The sequence below is a fragment of the Heteronotia binoei genome, chromosome 1 (assembly GCF_032191835.1).
Source record: "Heteronotia binoei isolate CCM8104 ecotype False Entrance Well chromosome 1, APGP_CSIRO_Hbin_v1, whole genome shotgun sequence".
NCBI lineage: Eukaryota > Metazoa > Chordata > Lepidosauria > Squamata > Gekkonidae > Heteronotia > Heteronotia binoei.
Window position 1 is genome coordinate 208033391 of NC_083223.1, and position 23991 is coordinate 208057381.

The 23991-nt window shown below is 43.5% G+C and overlaps 1 protein-coding gene across 1 annotated transcript in view; it reads left to right on the forward strand.

Annotated features, from left to right (window-relative positions):
- INTS7 (integrator complex subunit 7) overlaps window positions 1-23991 on the forward strand; it is a 75609-nt gene that overhangs the window by 20892 nt on the left and 30726 nt on the right. The window contains exons 8-9 of the mRNA XM_060247084.1: window positions 5336-5453; window positions 13386-13520. Coding sequence (XP_060103067.1) covers window positions 5336-5453; window positions 13386-13520 — 253 coding nt within the window. The remainder of the gene's footprint in view (window positions 1-5335; window positions 5454-13385; window positions 13521-23991) is intronic.

The following is a 23991-nucleotide window of genomic DNA, read 5'->3' on the forward strand; positions in this document are numbered from 1 at the left end:
AAGTGGTTCGTGGTGGATACATTTCCAGATAGACACTCTCCACTCAGTGTCTATCAAACTTCAAAGCAATGGGGGGGGGGACTTGGAGGGCATGTAAAAGAGCATCAGGGGAGGTCACCTGCAAGTTTGATGTCTCTAGCTTGCACAGGGTCTGTTCTTACACTCCTGAGTGTGCTCCTCTCATTCCAGAAAGCACTTTCCGGGGAGTATATTCTTTTGAGGGGGGTGGGGACATAACTCAGACCCCATAAATCCAATCCTTGACAAACTTGGAGGGCAAGTAGAGGAGAGTCAGCTGAAGATTCCTTGTGAGTTGGGTGTCTTTAGCACACTGGTGTTCTACCATGTCACAAACCATACTGTCTCATTTGGTACCTAAAAGCTTGTGACAGTTCATGACTTGCAAACTGGGCATGCCACGAACCCAACCACATTTTCCTGGTTTGTTCCAGTCCCTACTATTTAACGTATAACCCTACTTCCTTTGTTGGTTGGCCAAAGGCAAAATCATATTAATTGCTTGAATGGTATTTTTGATGCTATATTTGAGCTTGCTGTCTTGAAAGTTTACATATTTGCAGATCTAGTCAGAAAGAAAGAAACTGTGCTACTTGCTCCCCATTCTCATTTAAGCTGTGCTCTGTTCCAGTAAAGAAGTTGGTGAATTTTTAAGATTACTATGAGATGGCAAGGAGGAAAAAAAGCATGGAAAGGTCAAAACATTGGGGCTGCACTTGCAGGAGATAGGGTGTTTTATGTGAGTGGGCAGCTATGGAGAGCATTTGAACTAGGTTTCAAAGTGCTGTTTTCCCCAAACTGACTATGAATGTGGGGCAGGGCTTTGTATCTGACCACAATACCACCACCTCATTAAGAGATGAACTGCTAGAACTGCCAGTTCTGTTGCAAACACCTATTCCATCATTTCTCTATAGGGAAATCTGGGGACAACTTTTTTCTCTAGAAGACTTTTTCTATAGCCAGGATTTATCTGTGTTGGTTGCTTTTTAGTATATGGCATTTTATAAGCCATTCTATTAATCCTTTTCTGCTTTTGACATTAATTGAACTTTAAATGATAAAATCATGATTATTGAGTTAGTAGGATATAGTTACATGGTAATTATACATATATGAGTTAAGATAAGATTAAGACAGCTGGAATTCGGGAGTTGATTTTATAACTATGAGTTTTGTGTTTAATAAGTACTAAGTGAATGTTAGAGAAAAGGTTAATGAAAGATAACTCTTTGTGTAAAAATTTTATAATGGTGAAAAGATATTTAGTAGTGTATGACAATATTAATTGAACTTTAAAGGATAAAGAGGAATTGTGATAAAGGCATTAGTAGAACATAGTTTTTTGGTAAATATATATATGAGTTAAGATAAGACTAAGATAGGTGGAACTCTGGAATTGATTTAATAATTATGAGCTTTGTGTTTAATAAGCACTAAGTGATTATTAGAGAAAGGGTTAGTGAATGATAATTTTTTCTTTCTAAAGATTTTATAATTGTGAATTTACCTTTTATATGCTTTTAATTTGTTTTAAGTACCGGTGGAGGTCATGAATAAGAGGAGTGTGGGGGGGGAGGAAAATATGTAATAATAATAACTTTTTATTTCTATCCCGCCCTCCCCGCCGAGGCAGGCTCAGGGCGGCTCACAACATAAAAATACATTATACATCGAGTTATACTTATAAAATCATGGTTAAAAAACAGTTTACAGATTATATTAAAATTAACATTAACAATTAACAATATGGTGCTATGAACATTAGATCTTCAATAGAATTCAGAAGCTAAAAGCATTTTCAGCGGCACTTTCCTAGCTTGTCGTTAGTTTAAGGCTATTTTGAAGAGGTGGGTCTTACAGGCCCTACGGAATTGATCTAAGCATCGTAGGGCCCGTACCTCCTCCGGGAGTTGATTCCATAGCAGTGGAGCTGCAATAGAGAAGGCACGATTCTGGGTGGCCTTCAATCTGGCCTCCCTTGGCCCAGGGATATTCAGCTGTTTTTTTCCAGCTGACCTCAGCGCTCTCTGGGGCTCATATGGGGAGAGACGGTCCCTCAGGTAGGCAGGTCCTCGGCCATATAGGGCTTTAAAGGTGATAACCAGCAGTTTGTAACGAACTCGGTATACCTCTGGCAGCCAGTGCAGTCCGCGTAGCCCCGGCTGTATGTGCTCCCACCTTGGGAGCCCCAGCAACAGCCTAGCCGCCGCGTTGTGCACCAGCTGCAGCCGCCGAGTTCGGCACAAGGGCAGCCCCATGTAGAGGGCGTTGCAGTAATCCAGTCTCAAGGTGACCGTAGCATGGATCACCATTGCTAGGTATATTTGAATTTGAATAGATGAATTTATTTCAATATATTGCAAAAATAAAAAGTTTGGTTACAAAAAAAAGCCTTTTCTGCTTTGACACAATGATGTTGGAGCCCACATCTGAATTGCCTTTGGCTCAAGAAGGGGTAACATTTGTGCAACTGCTTAATAAATGGAGCAATAGAGATGAGAGTTTCTAAGCAAGTCTGAAACAAAGCTGATATACTTTCTAAAGTAAAGCCCTAACCAGTCCTTGTTTTGAAACACTCTTACCCCATTATTTTTGGTGCTTTGTTTTGTTTCTGTGGATGTGTTTTGTTTCTGTAAACATGCCATTTGATTCTTATAATGATGATTTATTAAGGATTTGTATAACTGGCAAAATGTCGATAATGTGGTTTCCTGATATGAAACCAAAGGAAGTGGCAGAAAAGTGAGAGATGAGTCCAAACCTTTATTTTTCCCATGAGATGTTTTCCTACTATTGTGATTAATGCCATGTTTTATTACTTGTTATGAAAAGCAAAACTATCAGGTAGTCTATTTTTAAATGTTGCAGTCACTCAGACAAAAATTCGCTTTCTCCCATTAATCAATTCTGGTTTTGTATGAAAGATACCCTGTTTATTATCATGTGAAAGCTCCAAACTCCTTGTTTGCTTCTGACATGTCACAGTTGAATAAATATTATTGCTCTGGAGAACCTTGTATAGGAGTCAGTGGAAAAATGCACTAATTAACAGGAAAAGAAATCTTGATAGATATGATCTACAAAATTCCATAATTTTTAAAGCTTTTTCCCCCGATACATTCATAGTTACACAAGTAAAGTTCATCAATAAATTAAAATTGGGTATTTAAGAGATACTAAAGTTTACACTTTGTGGTGGTGTTTTTGTACACTTGAAGACTAAGTGGAAGAAATAGATTAGAGTTTTAGTCCTTCTAAACATTATGCTCTTATTCTGCATGGTTGTGGGTGAAAACCTGAACATGTACAGGCAGTGTCTGCCAGAATACATAAATTAAGCTGTAAGATTCATTTGTGATAACTTCTGTCATTGTCCCTTCCTGACAATAACATTTTTCTACAATCCTGACACTTTTCTCCACTTGCCCTTTTTTTCTTTACTGTGTGTTTTCCAAAACATACACACTGGCATGATTTTTTTAAAGAAGAAATCATCACTGACTTTCAGTTTGTTTCTGGGCACAATTGTCCCTATTCTGCTTTTCGGGGCAGCTATCTAGATACGATCAGTGAAAGAATCCTTAGACCTCCCCCTACTTTGCTTCCTTCGTAAATTGATCAATACACCAAAATGCGTAACTGTAGAGTCCCTATGAGGAGAATTGGGTCAACTATCTTTAGAGGCTAAAGCCTGGCAACTGACATTCCATGTGTGCCTTAAAGTGTGATATAGTAACTTTGGATACCTGTCTCTATTAAAACCAGATTCTCGTAAATCTTCTTGATCTTGAAATAAAGCTGTGTCTTATTGGACTAAATCCTGACATTATTCAGGGCCTGGAACCCACAGCTGTTAAGTCCTATATCAAGAAGAATATCCAAGAAAGGGATTACTTGAGCACATGATCTTGTGTCCATAGGGTTTTCTCTTCTGTATTTTTTTTTATTTCATGAAAGCCTCTGCCGTCCTATGCTTTTTATCTAGCTATCCCAAATTACTTTAGAGCTTTCTTATTAACTTGATTGAATGCACAGCCCACTCTTGTTATGAAGAGAAGGTTAAGAAAGACCTCTTACTCAAACTGTCTTTGTGATTAGGGGAGGGATGGTGGCTTGGTGGCTTGGTGGTAGAACATCTGCTTAGTAAGCAGAAGGTCTCTGATTCAGTCTCCGGCATCTCCAACTAAAAAGGGTCCAGGCAAGTAGGCATGAAAAACCTCAGTTTGAGACCCTGGAGACGCACTGCCGGTTTGAGTAGACAATACTGACTTTGATGGACCAAAGGTCTGATTCAGTATAAGGTAGCTTCATATGTTCTCAGGGGAAAATTGGTACTTTAATATTTTGTTGGAGTATCCTCTTTATATTAGCCTTAGAAATAGGTTTTTAACACAGTGCCTAGATAATTTTTCATTTTTATCTCATCACAAGCTAGTTTTACTCCTTTTCTCTAACAGGTGTCCAAACCTTACCCTTGCTATTGCAAGATTTTTCCATTGGTTTAGCATTGCGTCCAGATGATGCTACTTAACAGATGATTGCTCAAGACATATAGGTCCTCTTCACATTCCCTTTATATTCCAGATAGTATCAGTCATTGGGCCAGTTCTGAGTAAAGTGGTACAGGATGGGTCTTTCACACAGCTAATTACCTTCCCTTAAGGGCCCGTCTCTGAAGCGATCTGGCCATTTCACAAAGTGTCGCTTCCTATTCCTACTCACCCATGTTGTTCTTTCTTGACTGTGGGACTGAACAACAACAAAAAAATAGGATTGCTGAGACGATAAAAAGCCAGAGCAATTTATCACCATGGCGATCCCTTAAACAATCTCTCCCTCTCCCTTCCCCGCTCCTTCTCTCTGGAAGAGGGTGGGGGAAACAACCACACACACACACACACACACACAGAGGTGAAGATCTCACACATGCTAGCAGGGCGAGAAGGGGAAGTGGAATTACAGGAAGCAGTAAGAAAAAGAGCGTGAAAAACCAGTGACAAGAGGAAGCACTATGAGGCATTTTACATAGCCCACCTTAGCAATTCAGAAGCGGAAGATGGAATTAAAAACAGAAGAAAGCAGTTTTTAGCTATAACCCTTCAGGCACGCCTCCTGAACGGGACACAAGTGGGATTGTCTGAAAAGGTAAAAATAATTGTTTGAGTTTTTCCCTGTGCTTCTGTGGGAATCATCAAGTGAGGCAATACTGAGTTGTGTGTGTATATGTTTGAATATCGGTCAACACATATTGAGGGAGTTTTTAAAGCAGAATTTTTCCTTCGAACTAAAAAGATTCTTTCTCTTTACTTCATAGGCACTTTGTGAATGTGCTCTTCAAACTCCCTATGATAGCTTGAAATTAGGCATGCTTTCTGTACTTTCCACACTCTTGGGGACAATCGCCATCAAACAGTATTTCAGCATTGCTCCAGGTATGAATAGATTCGCTCATTTGTCTCTGTTTTTCCATTCCTTTTCACAGAATTTAGTATGTGGTGATTCTTTAGTCCTGCGAACAGTCTTAATGTTGAACAGTGAGTGGTGTGGAAACACTTCCCAGACTGTGAGAATGGGTTTATTTTTCTGCAGGAACATGATAATGACTGAAATGCTGAACTGAGACTCTAGTTCAGTGACTTTTGCTAGATTACCAGCGATGGGGCTGAACGAATTGCTGAGCATGTAATGGTGCAGATCAGTTCCCCATCCTGTGCTGCCATCTCCTCTTTTGAGTATATCCACTGCCTTATACATGGACACAACAATGCATGTAGCGAAGTCATTGTTGCCTATTAGCTGCAAACACATCAGTATATGGGGTTAAAGCATCTTTAGCACCACAGTCGCATATCTCTAAGGATAATAGAATATGGGCCATGTGTAGCCCGCAGTCCTGCCTCTAGTGTTGCTAGTAAGCCTGGTGGAAAATATGCTGTCTCTTTATCTCTATTAAATGCTTAATGTGTAGAAACAGGCAGTTAAACTTTTTATGGCATACAGATAAATATCACCCTGTAAATATATCTCATTCAGTGGGTGTAAAAGAGACATTTTTTCCTTGAAAGTTGGCAGCTGTACCTGCCTCCATGTTTGTTTAAAAGATTTATATATTGTGCTGTCTAGAATCTGTCTGAGGAAAATTTAGTTTAATCAGAATGTTTGTGTTCCAATTCATGTTAAGTTCCTTTGATTTTGTTGGATTGGAATTGTGATTGTACTGAGCTGGAACTATGGATTTGTTATGTTACTATCCCATTCTCTCTCCAAGGAATTCAGAGCCAGCATTTTAATTATGCAACAATTTCTTAGGCCTGTTCGATTAGAAAAATATTGAGTTGTACAAGACAATTCAGAGTGTTTTGGAGCTGAATGGGGATTTGAACCTGGGTTTACCATATTAAGCATGCCACTGTACTACACTGAAGTAAGCACAATAAATGCATATAAGAAGAAGGGCACATAGCATTAAGCAGTGATTCCATCACTAAGAGGCAGCTATGTGCTTGTGTTTAGTGGAAACATAGTTTTGCTGCTCTCACTTATCCCTTCACTGTTGTCTGTTTTACATCTTTTCTGGTATATGTTGTCAAACCTTTTCTTGTCCATCTAATGATAAACCATTGTTTCTTACCTTTTTGGGACAAGAAAGTGAAACAAGACCTTCCTCTCAGATCTTCTTCGTGGTCTCTGTGCATCACACTGATGGGATATAGGCGCCTGCGCCGATCTCGATCGGTATTCTTGAAAGCTGCGGATTTCCGCGCCCCAGGCCCAGTGCGCATGCGCAGAAGCCCCACTGCGCATGCCCACAGGGACCGGAGCGGACATCCCGCCAGTTCTCTTCTGACCGCCGCTTGGATCGGTCGATCTCTCGCACGGTCGGTAGAAATCCTTTTCTTGGAAGTTGCTAGTTGTTGGATTTTGAACGTTATAGAACTTTAATTGGCATAGACCACACAACAGTCTTTTTAAAGACTAGGGAGGGAGAAGGCGAAAGATTTTTCCAAAACTTTTCCCTCAGTTTTTCCCCCTTTTTTCCCGCCTTTCCCTCACCCCCCCCCCCCCCCGTATGGAAAAACGGTGGGGATTTTTCAAAAGGTGTAAGAACTGCGGTAGCAAGATCTCCCCCACAGACGGACACCTGCTTTGCCTTTTTTGCTTGGGAGAAACGCATATCCCCGACGCGTGTGTCCACTGCGCGAAATTTTCCCGCCAGACGAAAAAGAACCGCGCGGGTCGTTTAGCAGCGGCACTGATGGAGAAAGCACTGTCGCCTAAACGAACGTCGGCAGCGACGCACACCCCGTCGACATCGGAGTCGCTCGGCGCCGACAAGAGCACCTCCGACGCCGACCGCCCCACAAAATCGGGCTCGGCATCAAAGTCCGCCTCCTCCACTCCTGCAAAACGGCCAAGGGAGGAGAAGGGACTGCAGCCGGAAGCGAAGAAAAAGAAAAAGTCGGACAAACATCGATCGTCCGCGACTTCGCTACCGACGTCACCATCGGGATCGACGGCGAAAGTACCACCACTGAAGCTGTTCGCTTCCCCACGCCGCCGGTTAAGCCCCCCGGTGTTGGCATCGATGTCGACGCAGATCGCCATTTCATCCGACTCGGATCGCGACTTAGAGCTATCCCAGAGATCGGGAGCGGAGAGCAGCCCACTGGAGATACACACAGTGGAGGACACCGCTCAGCCCCGAACGCCGATCAGGGAACCATCAGTCAGCCCCGATCGTCGGCAAACCCAGCACCCCAAGGAAGATCGATCTACCACGCCGAGGGAGGACCGCGGGCGCGACCGTTCAAGAAGCCCTCGGCACGCTCCCCGGCATCGGCATCGATCCAGAGATTCAGAGGAGAGATCTCGCAACAGGGATCATTCCCCACCGAAACCACCGCCTACAATGTCGTGGGATCAAAGACAGTGGCAGTACCTCTACGGGTCCTGCCCCATGCCTTCTATGTTCCCCTGGTTCCCTCCCAGACATCTGGATTGGGACCAACAATCGGAAGCATCTGTCAGATCCCGAACGTCATACCGACCTCGACACACACCGTCGGCGTCGGTCTCGAAACCACCGGACACAACGCCACCGAAAGAGCCGAAAACTACCCCACGATCTCGGAGCCCCGAGCGGAAGACTCCCGAGTCACCAAGGGCCCAAGAAACACCCAAGCATTCCTCGGAGCACTCAGAATCCAGAGAAGGCTCCCCAACATCCGGGGAAGACTCTCCACGAGAGGAAATTTCTTCGCCGGAAGAGCCAGCTCCATCCAGCAAGGTAGGCGAAGAGTTGCCCATATCTCCATCAGAGGACTTAAAATCATATGGAGATTTAATTAAAAGGATGGCACACACTCTATCGCTACCGACGGTCCAACCCAAGCCGGTGGTTACCGATAACGTGTTCGATGTCGTGCAATTGGATACCTCGACGGCCATAGCTTTACCACTTACTACGGTGATGCTACACACGACAAAAGCATCGTGGGACAAGCCAGCCTCAACACCAATAAGCTCCCGAAGACTCGACCACATGTATCGAGTCCAGGAATCCACAGCCGAGTTTTTGTTTACCCACCCGAAGCCAAACTCGGTGGTGGTGGCGTCCTCGTCAAAGGCCAGAAAGACACATGCTTCTCCTCCAGACAAGGAAGGAAAGAAGTTAGACAATTTAGGCAGAAAAATTTATACGGCAGGCTCGCTGGGAGTAAAGGTGGCAAATTATGGCGCGTGCATGGGCCGCTACCAATACGCCCTGTGGGATCAGTTATCAACACTTCCGGACCTGTCAGAACAAGCCAAACAGGCACTTAAGAAAATTCAAAGGGAAGGCATAGCGCTAGCTAAGCAGCAAATTAATTCGGCTAAACATGCAGGTGACATCTCAGCAAAAACACTCACCTCAGCTATCACCTTAAGACGCCACTCTTGGTTGAGGTCGACGGCACTCCAGCCGGATACACAATCCTGCATCGAAGATCTTCCCTTTGACGGAAGTGGGCTATTCAGCTCCACCACAGACACCATATTGCAAGAGATGGACAAAAGCATCAAAACATCTCGCAATTTGGGGGTTCCCATGTCATCTAGAACCCAGGGGAAACGCTCCTGGAACAAACCTTGGAGTAAGAAGCCATTCTCCAAGCAACCCACCGAGCAACAATGGAGGCCCAAAGGTTCCTCAACCTACTCCAAGCCGCCGTACAACCCGAAAACGAAGTACTCACCCAATTCGTCACAGCCATCCAGACAAAAGGGGAATAGACCGTCCAAACAGGGTCTTTGACTGCCCTTCCCCCTGTTTTGCCCCCTACCTTTCGGACTCACACCATACCAGACTTTTCCCATACTCTCCGGCATGGTCCACAATCACTACGGACAAATGGGTTCTGTCGATAATCCGCGAGGGTTATCAAATAGAATTCAGAGAAAACCCCACTGTTCCCACTGTCATTCACACCAGAGCATCTCCCACTCTACAGGAAGAGGTCCAATCGCTTCTCCAAAAAGATGCGATAGAGAAGGTGCCAACCAACCAAGAGGGGCGAGGGTTTTACTCCCGTTATTTCACCATCCCCAAAAAGGATGGAGGCCTTCGACCCATCATGGACTTACGAGGCCTAAACAATTTCATACAAAACCACAAATTCAGAATGGTCTCCCTACAGAACATCCTACCCCTACTGAACCAAGGGGATTGGATGGCCACACTAGACCTGCAAGATGCCTACTTCCATGTGACCATACATCAGGGCCACAGAAAGTTCCTCAGATTCACAATTGGAGACTCCCACTACCAATACAAAGCTTTGCCCTTTGGCCTCTCTACGGCACCGAGAGTTTTTACAAAGATCATGGTGGTGGTAGCTGCTCATCTGCGTCTACAGGGGATCACTGTCTTTCCCTATATAGACGACTGGCTGCTGGTAGCGAGTTCGGAAATACTTTTAACACGGCACGTAGAAGTCACCTTAGCCCTTCTGCAAAAATTAGGCCTACAGGTCAACCTAAAGAAATCGGCGTTGCAGCCCTCCCAGAGAGCGCAATTCATAGGGGCCATATTGGACTCAAAAGCCTGCAGGGCTTTCCTGCCGACACAAAGAGCGGAAGACATCATATCTCTAATACACGTGTTCCTGACCAACCCTACAGTCACGGCGTTCCAAATTCAACGCCTCCTGGGCTTAATGGCAGCGACCACGGCAGTACTGAGTTTCACCAGATTCCACATGAGGACACTGCAACTGTGGTTCCTACGTGTGTTCAACTGCCAAACAGACCCCCCTTCACGCCAACTGACGGTCCCACCGTCGGTGCTCTGGACCCTGCCCTGGTGGCAGGAGAGACAGAACCTCCTCCAGGGAGCCCCGTTCCACAGGCAGACTCCCACGCTGACTATAACCACGGATGCATCCCTGTGGGGCTGGGGTGCACACGCGAACGACATGTGTGTGGGGGGCAAATGGCCTCAGGATCTTCTGCGTTACCACATCAACTTCCTGGAGCTGCTGGCCATACATCATGCCGTCCTCTCCTTCAAACACCTGATTACGGGGAGAACGGTAGCGATCTTGACAGACAACACCACTGCCCTCTCTTATGTGAACAGACAAGGCGGCACGGTTTCAAGGAAACTGTGCTTTCTAGCCCTAAGGATTTGGGAAATCTGCAGAGAATTGGACACAACTCTAGTAGCCACACATCTGCCAGGCAATCTGAACACCTGTGCGGATTACCTCAGTCGAGGGGGGGCCTCTCTCCACGAATGGGAACTCAATTGGGAGTTCCTTCGGCCGGTGTTCCAGAAATGGGGCACACCGGAAGTGGACGTGTTTGCCACACGCAGCACCTCAAAATGCAAAAAATTTTGCTGCAGAGGGGGGGCGGACCCCCTATCGTTGGGAGACGGGTTACTGATCCCATGGTCCCGCCGACACGTGTACCTCTTCCCACCGATCCCACTGATCACGAGGGTGGTTCACAAGATTCATTTAGAACGCCCCAAGGGGATTCTCATCACACCATGGTGGCCCAGACAACAGTGGTTCTCCCCGATACTGCGGCTGTCTCACGGGAGGTTCCACCAATTTCCAGTGAGCTCAGACCTTCTACTATCTCACGACGGCAGGGTGATTCACCACGATGTACCCCACCTGAAACTCACAGCTTGGCGGCTGGAGTGACGAGACTGTCGGACAGAGCCCTTGACGTCATGCTGAATAGTAGAAAGTTATCCACGAGAAAATCGTATCAGTATAAATGGACAAGGTTTGCCCAATTTGTTAACAAGACTAATAAAGAACCTAGGACGGCAGGCCTGCCACTAATATTAGACTTTTTGCTTTCACTTATGGACAAGGGACTAACGGTGTCATCGGTGAGGGTATACCTGGCAGCTATATCGGCTAACCATGAACAATTGGGAGGCCATTCGGTATTTTCTCACCCTGATACTAAACGGTTCTTAAAGGGCTTAGCAAGATTGTACCCTACGGTACGTGACCCAGCCCCGGCCTGGGACCTTCCAGCAGTGTTGCAGGCGTTAACGGGAAAACCCTTCGAACCAATGGCGACATGTTCCTTGCAATTACTGTCTTGGAAAACAGCCTTTCTAGTGGCCGTTACCTCAGCCCGCAGGGTCGGTGAACTGGCAGCGTTGCGCTGCGATGACCCATACTTGAAATTCAGCGCGGAAGGAGTGAGGCTGCGCCCGGATATAACCTTCCTTCCGAAAGTGACATCTGCCTTTCACCTGAATGCAGAAATATGCTTACCCGTGTACTTTCCAAACCCAAGTTCAGACTGGGAGAGGAAACTTCACACGCTAGATGTAAAAAGGGCACTCTCGTTCTACTTAGAGTGAGGCCTGGACGTAAGGACACTAGACTTTTTGTCTCATATTCCACAACATCACAAGGTGTAAGAGTATCGTCACAGCGAATCTCCAAATGGATAACTGAGACGATAAAACTATGCTACTTGTTAAGCAAGAGGCCCCTGCCAAGACAGATTAGAGCTCATTCCACTAGAGCCCTAGCGACATCGGCAGCCTTTATGAGAGGAATCCCACTGAAGGACATTTGTGATGCGGCCACTTGGTCCTCCCCGCATACGTTTGTAAACCATTATGCATTGGACCTGGACTGGCGTAGACGCTCATCAGTGGGCCGTGCGGTGCTTCAAGAGGCTTCTCGATGATGGACCGTTGCACCCTCCTCCAGGTAGGACTCTGCTTGCTAATCTCCCATCAGTGTGATGCACAGAGACCACGAAGAAGATGAACAGGTTGCTTACCTGTAACTGATGATCTTCGAGTGGTCATCTGTGCAGTCACACTACCCGCCCTCCTTCCCCTCCGCTGCCGGTCCATCTCTAAGGGCTTACGCAGCGGTCAGAAGGAACTGGCGGGATGTCCGCTCCGGTCCCTGTGGGCATGCGCAGTGGGGCTTCTGCGCATGCGCACTGGGCCTGGGGCGCGGAAATCCGCAGCTTTCAAGAATACCGATCGAGATCGGCGCAGGCGCCTATATCCCATCAGTGTGACTGCACAGATGACCACTCGAAGATCATCAGTTACAGGTAAGCAACCTGTTCTTCTCTGTGCTTCCATGGAGTGGGGTGAGAAGAAGACTCCTTCACTCCCATGGGGCTCTTGCAGGAGCTGTCTGAGATTGTCTCCTACAAAGCCAATGCAAAGGGAAGCAGACATCTCTCCTGTGTTCTCTGCTATTAGTGGAAAATGTGAGTGTAGAGCTCTTGCCATGTCCAAGAGTGTGCACTGCTCACAACTGCGGTGGTGGTGAAGAAACTGGCACCACTGGCCATTGGAAGTGACAGCATTTACTTCATGCAGCAGGATGAATTAGAGACATAAAGGTTAGAATAGATAGAAATCTGGAGAAGCTGCTTAAAGGATTTTGAGCCATAGCAAAAGCAAAATGAATAACTAGTTAGTGGGAAGAAAGCCAGTTTGACGGGGCTTGTCACTGTTGGTCACACATGTGGATAGTGTTATGAGTTAAAACATTTATGAGTTGGTGTAGCTTATAATTAATTTTTCCAAAATTTGGCACTCTGTAAATGATTAGATGTAGTGTAGCATAAAGCTTTATATCAAAGACAACTGATACATGAAAGTGGCATCTTCTCCATGCTAACTATGGGCCTTATGAATGTTCTTTTGCCAGCTGATGAAAGACCTTTTGCTGTTGGGAATTGCACAGAGACCTATCATTGCATCTTGCTCTCATTAAAGTTATTGCCCTAATTTCTTACGCTTTCCTCACTCCTCAGCTGTCATATTGTGTACAACTGGCAGTGCTACATTGCTTAAAAGTTTCCTTCTCCTTGTTTAGGAGGTACGGTTGCTACGGCGAGGTCATCAGACCTAGTGAAGCTGGCACAAGAGTCCTGTTACCACAATAACCAGGGTATTGCAGCTCACGGAGTGCGAATTCTGACAAATATAGCTTCTTCCTGCCAGGAAACTGGTAAGTGTGACTGGAGTCCCAGTGCAACCATCCATCCATTATTTGTTTGATATTTGTTTGATATGTTCTGTGAAATCTCTTGTATTCTTGCGAAATCGGAGAGCTCTGGCTGGGCTTGATATTTTAGCTGCTTTCTGTTGCTGATTTCAGAAGGGTAGCCATGTAGCAAACTCTGAGGCTACGTCAGACCACTGGTGATGGTTAATGCAACAGGTACCAAGGGATTTCTTCAAGGAGTCCTTGTACCTCTTCTTTGGTGCCCCTCTATTTCGATGGCCGGTGGAAAGTTCGCCATACAGAGCAATTTTGGGAAGGCGGTGGTTTTCCATCCTGGAGATATGCCCTGCCCAGCGCAGCTGCGTCTTCAACAACAATGCCTCGATGCTTGTAACCTCCGCCCGCTTGAGGACTTCAGTGTTGGTCACAAAGTCACTCCAGTGGATGTTGAGGATGGTGCGAAGGCAGCACTGATGAAAGCGCTCAAGGAGTCGCAGGTGATGACGGTATAAAACCCACGGTTCGGAGCCGTAGATGAGGGTTGTCATCACAACCGCTTTGTAAACATTGATCTTTGTGCCTTTTTTCAGATGCTTGTTGCTCCACACTCTTTTATGCAGTCGGTCAAATGTACGGTTTGCCTTTGCCAGTCTATTGTCAATCTCCTTGTCGATCTTGGCGTCTGAGGAGATGATGCACCCCAGGTAGCTGAACTGCTGGACTGTCTTCAAAACTGATTCACCCACAGTGATGCAGGGAGGGTGATAATCTTCCTGGGGTGCAGGCTGGTGGAGAACTTCTGTCTTCTTCAGACTAACTTCTAGGCCGAATAGCTTGGCAGCCTCTGCAAAGTAGGACGTCATATGCTGCAGAGCTGATACCGAGTGGGAGACAAGTGCAGCATCATCAGCAAACAGTAGCTCTCTTCATCATTGCTAATCTTCATCATTCTAGCATTCAGGACCTCCATTTATGCTGTATGGCTGCCATCACAGCTTTGCCAAGTTTGCCTTCACAGGGACTGCTGCCCTAGTTACAGTACTCTCCACCCATGCAGAATAATTACTAGGTTTGTTTACTTCATCAGTAAATTAGCTTTAATCATATTAATCATATTTTCCCCCACTCCAATTTGCATCCCTCCTCAATGTAATTGATGGGTCTGAGATTGGTAGGCATGTCTGCTCTCCTTGTGACAGTTTTCAAGTACATCTTCAAGTACTTGAAGGGCTATCATATAGAGGATGGTGTGGAATTGTTTTCTGTGGCCCCAGAAGGTAGGACCAGAACCAGTGGGTTGAAATTCAATCAAAAGAGTTTCCAGCTCAACATTAAGAAGAACTTCCTGACCGTTAGAGTGATTCCTCAGTGGAACAGGCTTCCTCGAGAGGTGGTGGACTCTCCTTCCTTGGAGGTTTTTAAACAGACTGGATGGCCATCTGACAGCAATGAAGATCCTGTGAATTTAGGGGGAGGTATTTCTGAGTTTCCTGCATTGTACAGGGGGTTGGACTAGATGACCCTGGAGGTCCCTTCCAACTCTATGATCTTATGATTCTATAATGGAAAACGTCCGGAAATCCAAGGCTGGGTCCTTCTGAGCCATTGGCTCCCAAACTAGTAAGCAGTGCTCAAATTTTGGGTCCCTGAGGTTTAATGCACACAAGAAGACCAAAGCCTTTAGAGAAATACATACAAGTTTATTGAGCAAATAAAATTAAAAACACCACTAGTCAACAGTCTCTAGAGTTAATTAGCAAAGAATGCAACTATCACACACTGCTATGGCGACGCCAGCCTACCGTCTCCTGCCTCAGCGAGGGCAGCTAAATATACGTTAGTCTCTTCGGGGGTCTGATACAGTAGATGAGCAGGGGACCACTGCAGATTTGAAGTCTTTCCCAATCACACAGGCACCAAAGAACGTAACAGCAAACTATAGTTCTTTATTTACAAAATAGGCTTTAACTGGGGGATGGGATGTCTGTACAGAAGCTAGTTTGCATCTTGTAGGAATAACATTTCCTATACAGTATGTCGGCTAGACCCTCCAGCAATGCTCTGAGGTATTTCAGGGTACACAGTTCTTCTAGTAATCCACTCTCCTAAACTTTAATCAGGCTGGCCTCTTGGGCTTTGAGTGCCTGGTCCCTCGAGTCGTCTGGTTTGACAAGCCCCAGCTCTCCTGACTTCCTCAGACTCACGGCTCTCCCTCAGCCACCTTATAAACTCCTAGGAGCAGTGTATCATATTTCTGTGACCACTAAGGCCTTCCACTTAGACACTCTCTGTCACCTTCCTATTCCTTAGAGGGCACTCGTGACCTAGAGATATGCCTCACACTCAACCACCTGGCTGATTTCACAGAGTGTATATAGAGCTTCACTTCACACCAAGCCTCTCTCACACACTCTAAGTCCAACTCTCCCTTTCTGACCGTTTTTTTCTGACAGTTAACCTCTGAGCCGCTAGCTGTCATTCAGGACTTGAGAGTACTGAGCACCCCTGGCCCCCACCTTCGGGTCACATGACTCAGGGCTCTCTGAGTCCTCAGCTTCTCCATTAACCCTTTGATTCCGTCACAGCAACAAAATCTAACTTTTTCTTTCTGACACTTTAGTACCTGGCATTAATTGGTGCACCATTCAAAACTGTAGAGTTAAGGCTAGAAGTTTATACATCTGTCCTATGGGATCAAAAGTTAGCATATCATCACCCTTATCTAAGGCCCAATTGTAGTTTCTTGTTTTCTGGCAGGTGGTCTCTGGAATCTAATCAGAGCACTCATTCACTGGAGCCCTCCAAGAGATGATGCAGCTTGCTTCTGGCCCCCCTTCCCATCTAGTTACTGAAGTGAGAGTGCAGGCTTTTCACTTAGCCAGTTATGACATTCAGTTATCAGACCTTGAAAGAGATAATAGATAGAATATATGAGAAAGGCTAATTAGAAACACCTACAAGCTGAAGCAGACCCACTATTACTTGTGTTAACATTTGGTAAAACTAGAGTACTTTGTCTCACAGAAAAGTATAAAGACGGTGTTGCAGTTCAGAGAGTTCTGAGATAGAGTAGAGAATAACTGATATAAGGGTGAGCAGCTGGGGAAGTTGCTGGGAATTTCTGAGTTTGTGTGACTGCTGAAAATTCTGAGTTTGTGGTTGCTGGGGAACTGCTGTTTGTTTGGTTGAGTGGGCTGAAGGTGATTGAAAGTGATTGTTGCTGATTGATTAGGAGTGGCTGTGTTCCCCACCCTCTTTGCCTTGTTAAGCTGCGCCTTGCCAGAGAGCTAAAGGGCTCTTGGGCTGTGGCTTTTAGTCTGGGGGCTCTGTAAGGACCAGGAACCCAGATCCCTAATTTCCTTGTGCTCCCAGTAAGGTAAGTTGACCTCCAGAAGGGGAGCCACGTAAACAAACAGGATTTAAAAGGGGATTGTATATTTTAAAAAAAAAAGCTATCATGAAGGTAGAATGCCAGCAGAGGGGTGGGGGCTTTCCAGTGTTTTGCACTGAGTGTCACATGTATGACTGTCTGCCCACAGGAAAGAAGTCTTGGGTGTGTGCTCGATGCAAGGAGCTCCTGGTCCTCAGGGAACGAGTTCGTACCCTTGAGGCCGAGGTGACTGACCTGGAGAAGCAGAGACAGTCAGTTAGGCACTCGGGGAAGACTCTCGGGGACGTATTAGATGAGCCCCGCTCTGAATGTGGCAGCTTTGCTGCTGCCACGGAGCATGAGAGTTGAGAGGGAACAGGGCACCGGGCTGAGGATAAGGGGAATGCGCCCTCAGAAGGGACCTCTTCTTCAGTTGGTGAGCGGGTATCCTTTCACGCCAAGGAACCATCCCTGGGCAGGGAGAGAAGGGGGATCTTGGTAGTTGGTGATTCGATCCTTAGGCAAGTAGACAGCTGGATGGCAAAACCGTATGGTGACTTGCCTGCCTGGTGCGAAGGTAGCGGACATTATGTGTGTAGTAGATAGGCTGATAGACAATGCTGGGGAGGAGCCAGTGGTCGTTGTACATGTTGGCACCAACGATGTGGGGAAATGCAGTTGTGAGGTCTTGGAGGAAAAATTTAGGCTGCTAGGCGGGAGACTTAAGGCCAGGACCTCCAAGGTAGCCTTCTCAGAAGTGCTACCTGTTCCACGTGCAGGGCTGGAGAGACAGGCACAAATTAGAAGTCTCAATGTGTGGATGAGACGATGGTGTAGGGAGGAAGGGTTTAAGTTTGTTAGGCACTGGGGTGCTTTCTGGAACAAACGGGAACTGTACAAAAGAGACGGTCTCCGCTTGTCCCCAGATGGAACCAGGCTGCTGGCGCTTAAAATCAAAAAAGTGGCAGAGCAGTTTTTAAACTAAATCTTGGGGAAAAGCCGACAGGAGATGATATGTCTCTGGTTCGGGAGGACTCATCTCATAGAGATGATGGGTTAGTTGTTACTTTTCTATCGGGTAATGGATCAGAGTTGTCCACTGAGATGGTGACAAACAGTATGGACTGTCTGCCAAAGTCTCAAGGCAACAGGAGGAAGGTTGCGGGCCTAGCTTGCCTGGGAAATTATAGATGTTTGTATGCAAATGCTAGAAGTATTTGAAGTAAAATTGGTGAGTTGGAATGTTTAGTGTTGGGAGAAAACAAAGACATTGTGGGAATTTCAGAAACTTGGTGGAATGAGGAGAATCTGGGACACGGTGATTCCTGGATATAAGTTATGTCGGAAGGATAGGGAGGGAAGGGTTGGAGGTGGGGTGGCTCTGTATGTCAGAGAGGGTATACAGTCCAGTAAGACTGAGGTCAGAGAATTAGATTCCCTTCTAGAAATGCTTTGGGTTGAAATAGAGGGCCCAAAAGGAAATTTAACTATGGGAGTTTGTTATCGCCCACCAAATCAAAAGATAGAAGATGATTATAATATGGAAGGATTAAAAATAGTGACTAAACGTAAAAACTGTCGTAATAGGTGATTTTAACTACCCGCAGATTGATTGGGTTAATATGTGTTCTGGTCGAGAGAAAGAGATTGAGTTTCTAGATGCTCTTAATGACTGTGCTATGGAGCAGATGGTCTCAGAACCTACCAGGGGTGGGGCAATCCTGGATTTGATCCCAAGTAATGCCCAAGACTTGGTGAGAGATGTAAAAGTGATCGCACCCCTTGGGAGCAGTGACCATAACGTTATTGATTTCACCATTTGTATAAATGGAGAGTTGCCCCAAAAGACCAGCACAACCACGTTTAACTTTAAAAGGGGTAAATTCTCTGAGATGAGGAGGCATGTGAAGAGGAAACTAAAAGAAAAGGTAAATACAGTCAAAACCCTTGGGGAAGCTTGGAGGCTATTTAAAACTACAATCCTAGAAGCTCATAAAATATATACCACAAGTTAGGAAAGGCACAAACAGGTTTTTTTTTTTTTGTCCAAAAACTTTTTTATTGAATTTAGTAAACATACAAATAAAGCAATCAATGACTGTATCTGCAATCATTCTTTGTGTATAAGCATAGCATACCAGCAGAAAACAAAATATATATATATATACACAAAATACAAACAAAACAACACATACATACATTCACACATACATACATACTTGGCAGCTGAATTAAAAAATAAGTACTCTGTCCATATGTTAATTACATCAAATTAATAATGTCATAATATCTACCAGGAATACATGTACGCATCTGATCTACAGGACTAAAAGAAAATTTAAGAAATGGAAGCCACTTGTACATCAGAGAATCTTTACCTTCTGAATTATTTATATTGCATAAACTATCTGCTATCTTGTCCATAGCATAAACCTCCCAGATTTTAGCATACCAGGCTTTAACTGGAGGAATATTGGGAGATTTCCAAAATTGGGCTAACACCATTTTAGCAGCAGCTAGTAACAGGGATATCAGGGATTTATTGAGAGAAGTAATAGAAATACCTTTCCAACAGTCAAGCAAAATGAGTTCTAATCTTAAGGGTAAACTATAGCCCGTGATATCCTTGATTTTTGCCACAATTACTGCCCAAAATGACTGCACCCTCGGGCAAGACCACCAGCAGTGTATAAATGTGCCCACCTCTCCACAATTTTTCCAACATTTGGAGGATTGATTTATCGCCATATGGCTTAATCTCTGAGGTGTTAAATACCACCGGAACAAAATTTTTTGAGTTTGTAATTGTATATTCAGTGATTTTGAAACAAACGAAGGAGATGACCAGATTTGTTGCCAAACATCCTCCTGAAAATTAATTGAACTATTCCTTTGCCAAATTTCTTGATAGGATAACAAATCAACATCATCAATGTCTAGCAAACCCTTATAGATAAATGAAATCAGTCCCTTCCGCTTTAAAAAAGGAGATTGTAGCAAGGATTCAAAGAAAGTAAGAGGTCGATTGAAATTGTATTTCTTTGAGAGTGATGTCACCAAGTTGTTAGTTTGCAAGTATTCAAACCATGGGATTTTTGTCCCACCAGTTTTCTCTTCTAAAGATTTTTTGTCGAGCACTTTTCCATTGGACAAAATATCCACAAACCTATAAAGATTATATTTTTTCCAAATTGGAAAAGACTTGTAAAAAAACCCCGGTTGAAACCAAGAAACATCCATAAAATGAGATAGTGGAGACATAGGAGGGGCTAAAGAGAGGCGGCGTTTGTCCCAAATCTGAAAAATAGCTTTAAGGAAAATGTTGGAGGAGATATTAGGAGGTCTCTTCTTTGGAAATTCCCATAATGTAGATTGAAACGATTTGTTATTTAGATAGGTATCTTCTAGGACCTTCCAGCCTGAATTTAAATCAGCATCATGGTATCTGACAAGGCCTCCTAAAATGGCAGCTTCATAAAATTTATGCAGATCCGGAAGAGCCAGACCACCTGAGGATTTAGAACGAATAAGAGTTGCATACCCTATTCTAGATAAGCCCTTGTTCCAAATGTATCTTTAAGAACGAACGACCCCAACCCACAAATAAATCCTCAGGAATAAGAATAGGAATGGCTCGAAATAAAAACAGAAATTTGGGAAAAATAAAAGATTTAATAATCTGAATTTTTTCGTTCCAGGGAATGAGTGAAGAATTTTTATTCTTTTGCATAGTAAGAATGTCCTTAATCAATAAATGATGATTGACTTTAAAAAAATCTCCCAATTTTAAAGGTATATTGATCCCCAAATATGTCCAATATCTATCCATTTTTTTGAAGTGATAATTTGAGTAGATGGAATCTTGGAGAGCATCTGAAATTGTGATGGGATAAAGAATGGTTTTAGATGGGTTTACTCGAAGACCCGATATAGAAGAAAATACAGATAATAAATCAAAGACAGCTGGTAAAGAAGTCTTAGGTTTTGTAACAAAAAGCACTAGGTCATCTGCAAGCAAAGACACCTTAATTTGTTTCTTTCTAATAGGGATACCAGCAATAATATTGGTATTACGGATAGCATTAGCAAGAGGTTCAATTGCGATTGCAAAAAGCAGAGGAGACAAGGGGCAACCTTGCCTCGTCCCTCTGAAAAGATTAAATTCTTCAGAATCCAAATTATTAATAGAAAGAATAGCAGAAGGCGACTTATATAAAGAATGGATTATCTTCAGAAAATTCAGGCCAAAATTCATTTTCTGCAGTAAGGTTGTAAGATAAGGAACTTCAACGGAATCAAAGGCTTTTTCAAAATCAATAGACAAGATAAAAGAAGACTCAATATTAAATTTCCGGCAGTATTGAATAACATCAAGGACCATTCTAGTATTGTCCGTTAACTCACGGTGTGGGATAAAGCCCGATTGGTCAGGATGAATGTAGTTCCCTATAAAAGTATTAAGCCTAGCCACCAGGGCTGCTGTAAAAATCTTGTAATCACAATTAAGGAGCGATATCGGCCTGTATGAACTAGGGTCTAGCAAGTCTTTGTCTTTCTTTGGTAGAAGAATGATTTTTGCCTGTGACCAAGTAACTGGAAAAGAACCAGACTGTACAAACTGATAACAGGCGTCCGCCAAGATGGGAGCCAACGAAGTATTAAAAAAATTATAAAATTCTGGTATAAAGCCATCTCGGCCTGGAGATTTATTGGATTTCATAGACTTGATAGTCTCCTGTATTTCAAGTGCAGTAAAAGGTTTGTCCAAAAGGGATTTAACCTCAGGAGAAACAGGCTTAATAACTGAGTGAGTGTCTAAAAAAGATGAAATAAGGTCTGATGCTGGATGCTGGGAGGAATATAGAGATGAATAGTATTTTTTAAAAACTCCTACAATATCCTTAGTGGAATGTTTCAAGGTACCAGATTTAGAACAAATGGAAGAAATAGCCATTGAGGATATTCTCTTTTTAACCTTCCATAATAGGAGTTTAAGGGATTGAGGAGTTCGAAACCAATATTTTTGTTTTATATAAGCCATTTGTTTTTGAATCTTGGAGACGTCAAAAGATTCTAATTTTTTCCTTTCTATAAGAAGTTTTGAATAAGTTTTTTTGCTACCAAATTTTTTAAATTTCTCTTCCAATTTGGTAATGTTGGCAACCAAATCAGATCTAATTTTGTCTTTTTCTTTTTTATACGAAGAGGCAATAGCCAAAAATCTGCCACGAATTACAGCTTTAAACGAGTCCCAAACTATATGCTGAGGTACTCCACACTCAGTATTGAATTGAAAAAATTCTTTAATGTCTTTTTCAATGGAATCTGTAACCGATTTCATAGACAGAAGTTTACTATCCAATCTTCAATTAAAAGAAAAAGATCTTTCAGTGATTCCTGACATATAACCTTCCAACCATGCATGATCAGACCAAATCATTGGGCCAATGTCTACTTTAAAAAAAAGGTTAGAAATAGAATCCGAAACTAAAAGAAAATCTATTCTGGAATAAGTTTGATGACGAGAAGAAAAGAAGGTATAGTCTCTTTCTTTTGGATGCCTGCTTCTCCAAATGTCTGACAGATTATAGGATTGAAAAATTTGAGCTAAATCATTTTGGCCATTCGAATCTTTTGATTGAGACCATTTATTGGCAGATAGAGGTAGCAGGCTTTTTTGAGATCTATCTAAAGAAGGATTGACAACATAGTTGAGATCTCCTCCCAAAATAATGGGCCCTTTATGAAAAGTTTGAAGTTGTGACAACGTATCTTTAATAAATGCAATTTGTCCATCATTTGGAGCATACACCGATGCCAGAGTATAAGGGCTACCATTAAAGACCCCATTGATAAAAATATACCGACCCCTAGGGTCAATTGAGGAATTTTCAAAAGTGAATTGGACTGATTTACCTATTAAGATGGCCACACCTCTTGCTTTGGAAGAACCGTAAGCTTGAAATTGATGAGCAAAAAATTTTGACTGGAAGACCTTGGGCTGGTTACCCTTAAGGTGAGTTTCTTGCAAAAAAACTATATCTGGTTTCTGACGAGAGATGGCAGAGGCAACCCATTTTTTCTTAATTAAATTATTTAGCCCATTACAGTTTAGAGATAGAAATTTCAAGTGGCACTCTGCCATAATTGAAAGAGGAAATAACCAAGGTTATCAAAATTATTGCAATTCATAGCTTTGAACCCAGGTGCCACCAGGATAGCTAGAGGCGAATCCTGTAGATCAAATTTCAAAGGTATGAGGACAGATTTCAGATCAAAGGCTTTAAAAAACTTCCAACTAAATCCATAATAATTCAATGCAGTTATGCTGCCCGTAACACAAACAAAAAACCATAACCAACACCAGTGATCTAGCATTAACAGACACTAGCCACTAACTCACCCTCCAACTCTGTTAACCCAAACTTGGGAAAACAACAACTATTTACTTAAAAGGATAAATTTGAAGCGGAAGTCTTCGTTACTGAAGACACCACACAACTAGCAACAACTACCAAATGGAGCTAATTAAAAAAACTGAAGTTCTCCATTCTCCCTCTCTGCCAAAAATGCTTATATTTAACGCTATCAACCCAGCAAAAATAAAATTTATAAACAGAATAACAGAGCCGAATGTATAGAAAGTTTATAATGAAAGGCCAAACAAAGCTGATCGAGTCAAGGCTAAAATGCCTAGAAAGCCACATATAATAAAACCTGTGCCTTTTACCAACTCAGGTTAGTGAATTAAAGATAATTACAGGCAAACTAATATACCATGTGTAACAGCATCAGATCTCGATCACAAAGTTATTGTAAGACTTAAGACACTATGATAAAAATACAATGAAACTTTAAACAGAACTATGAACACTATTAAATACTGGTCTCCCCAAACACTCCCCACCAACTATCCTTCAGCCACTTATAAGCCTATGTAGGGAGATATGATGGTGAGGGAAACAAGTTTCCAAACCTTCATAGTAGCATAAGGCACAAACTGACACACACATACATTCCCTACCCACCCTCTGTCTCACAGATTCATTTCCATTCAACAATTCACACAGGAAGGGAAAAGGTCCTGACAATTCATTAACTCAT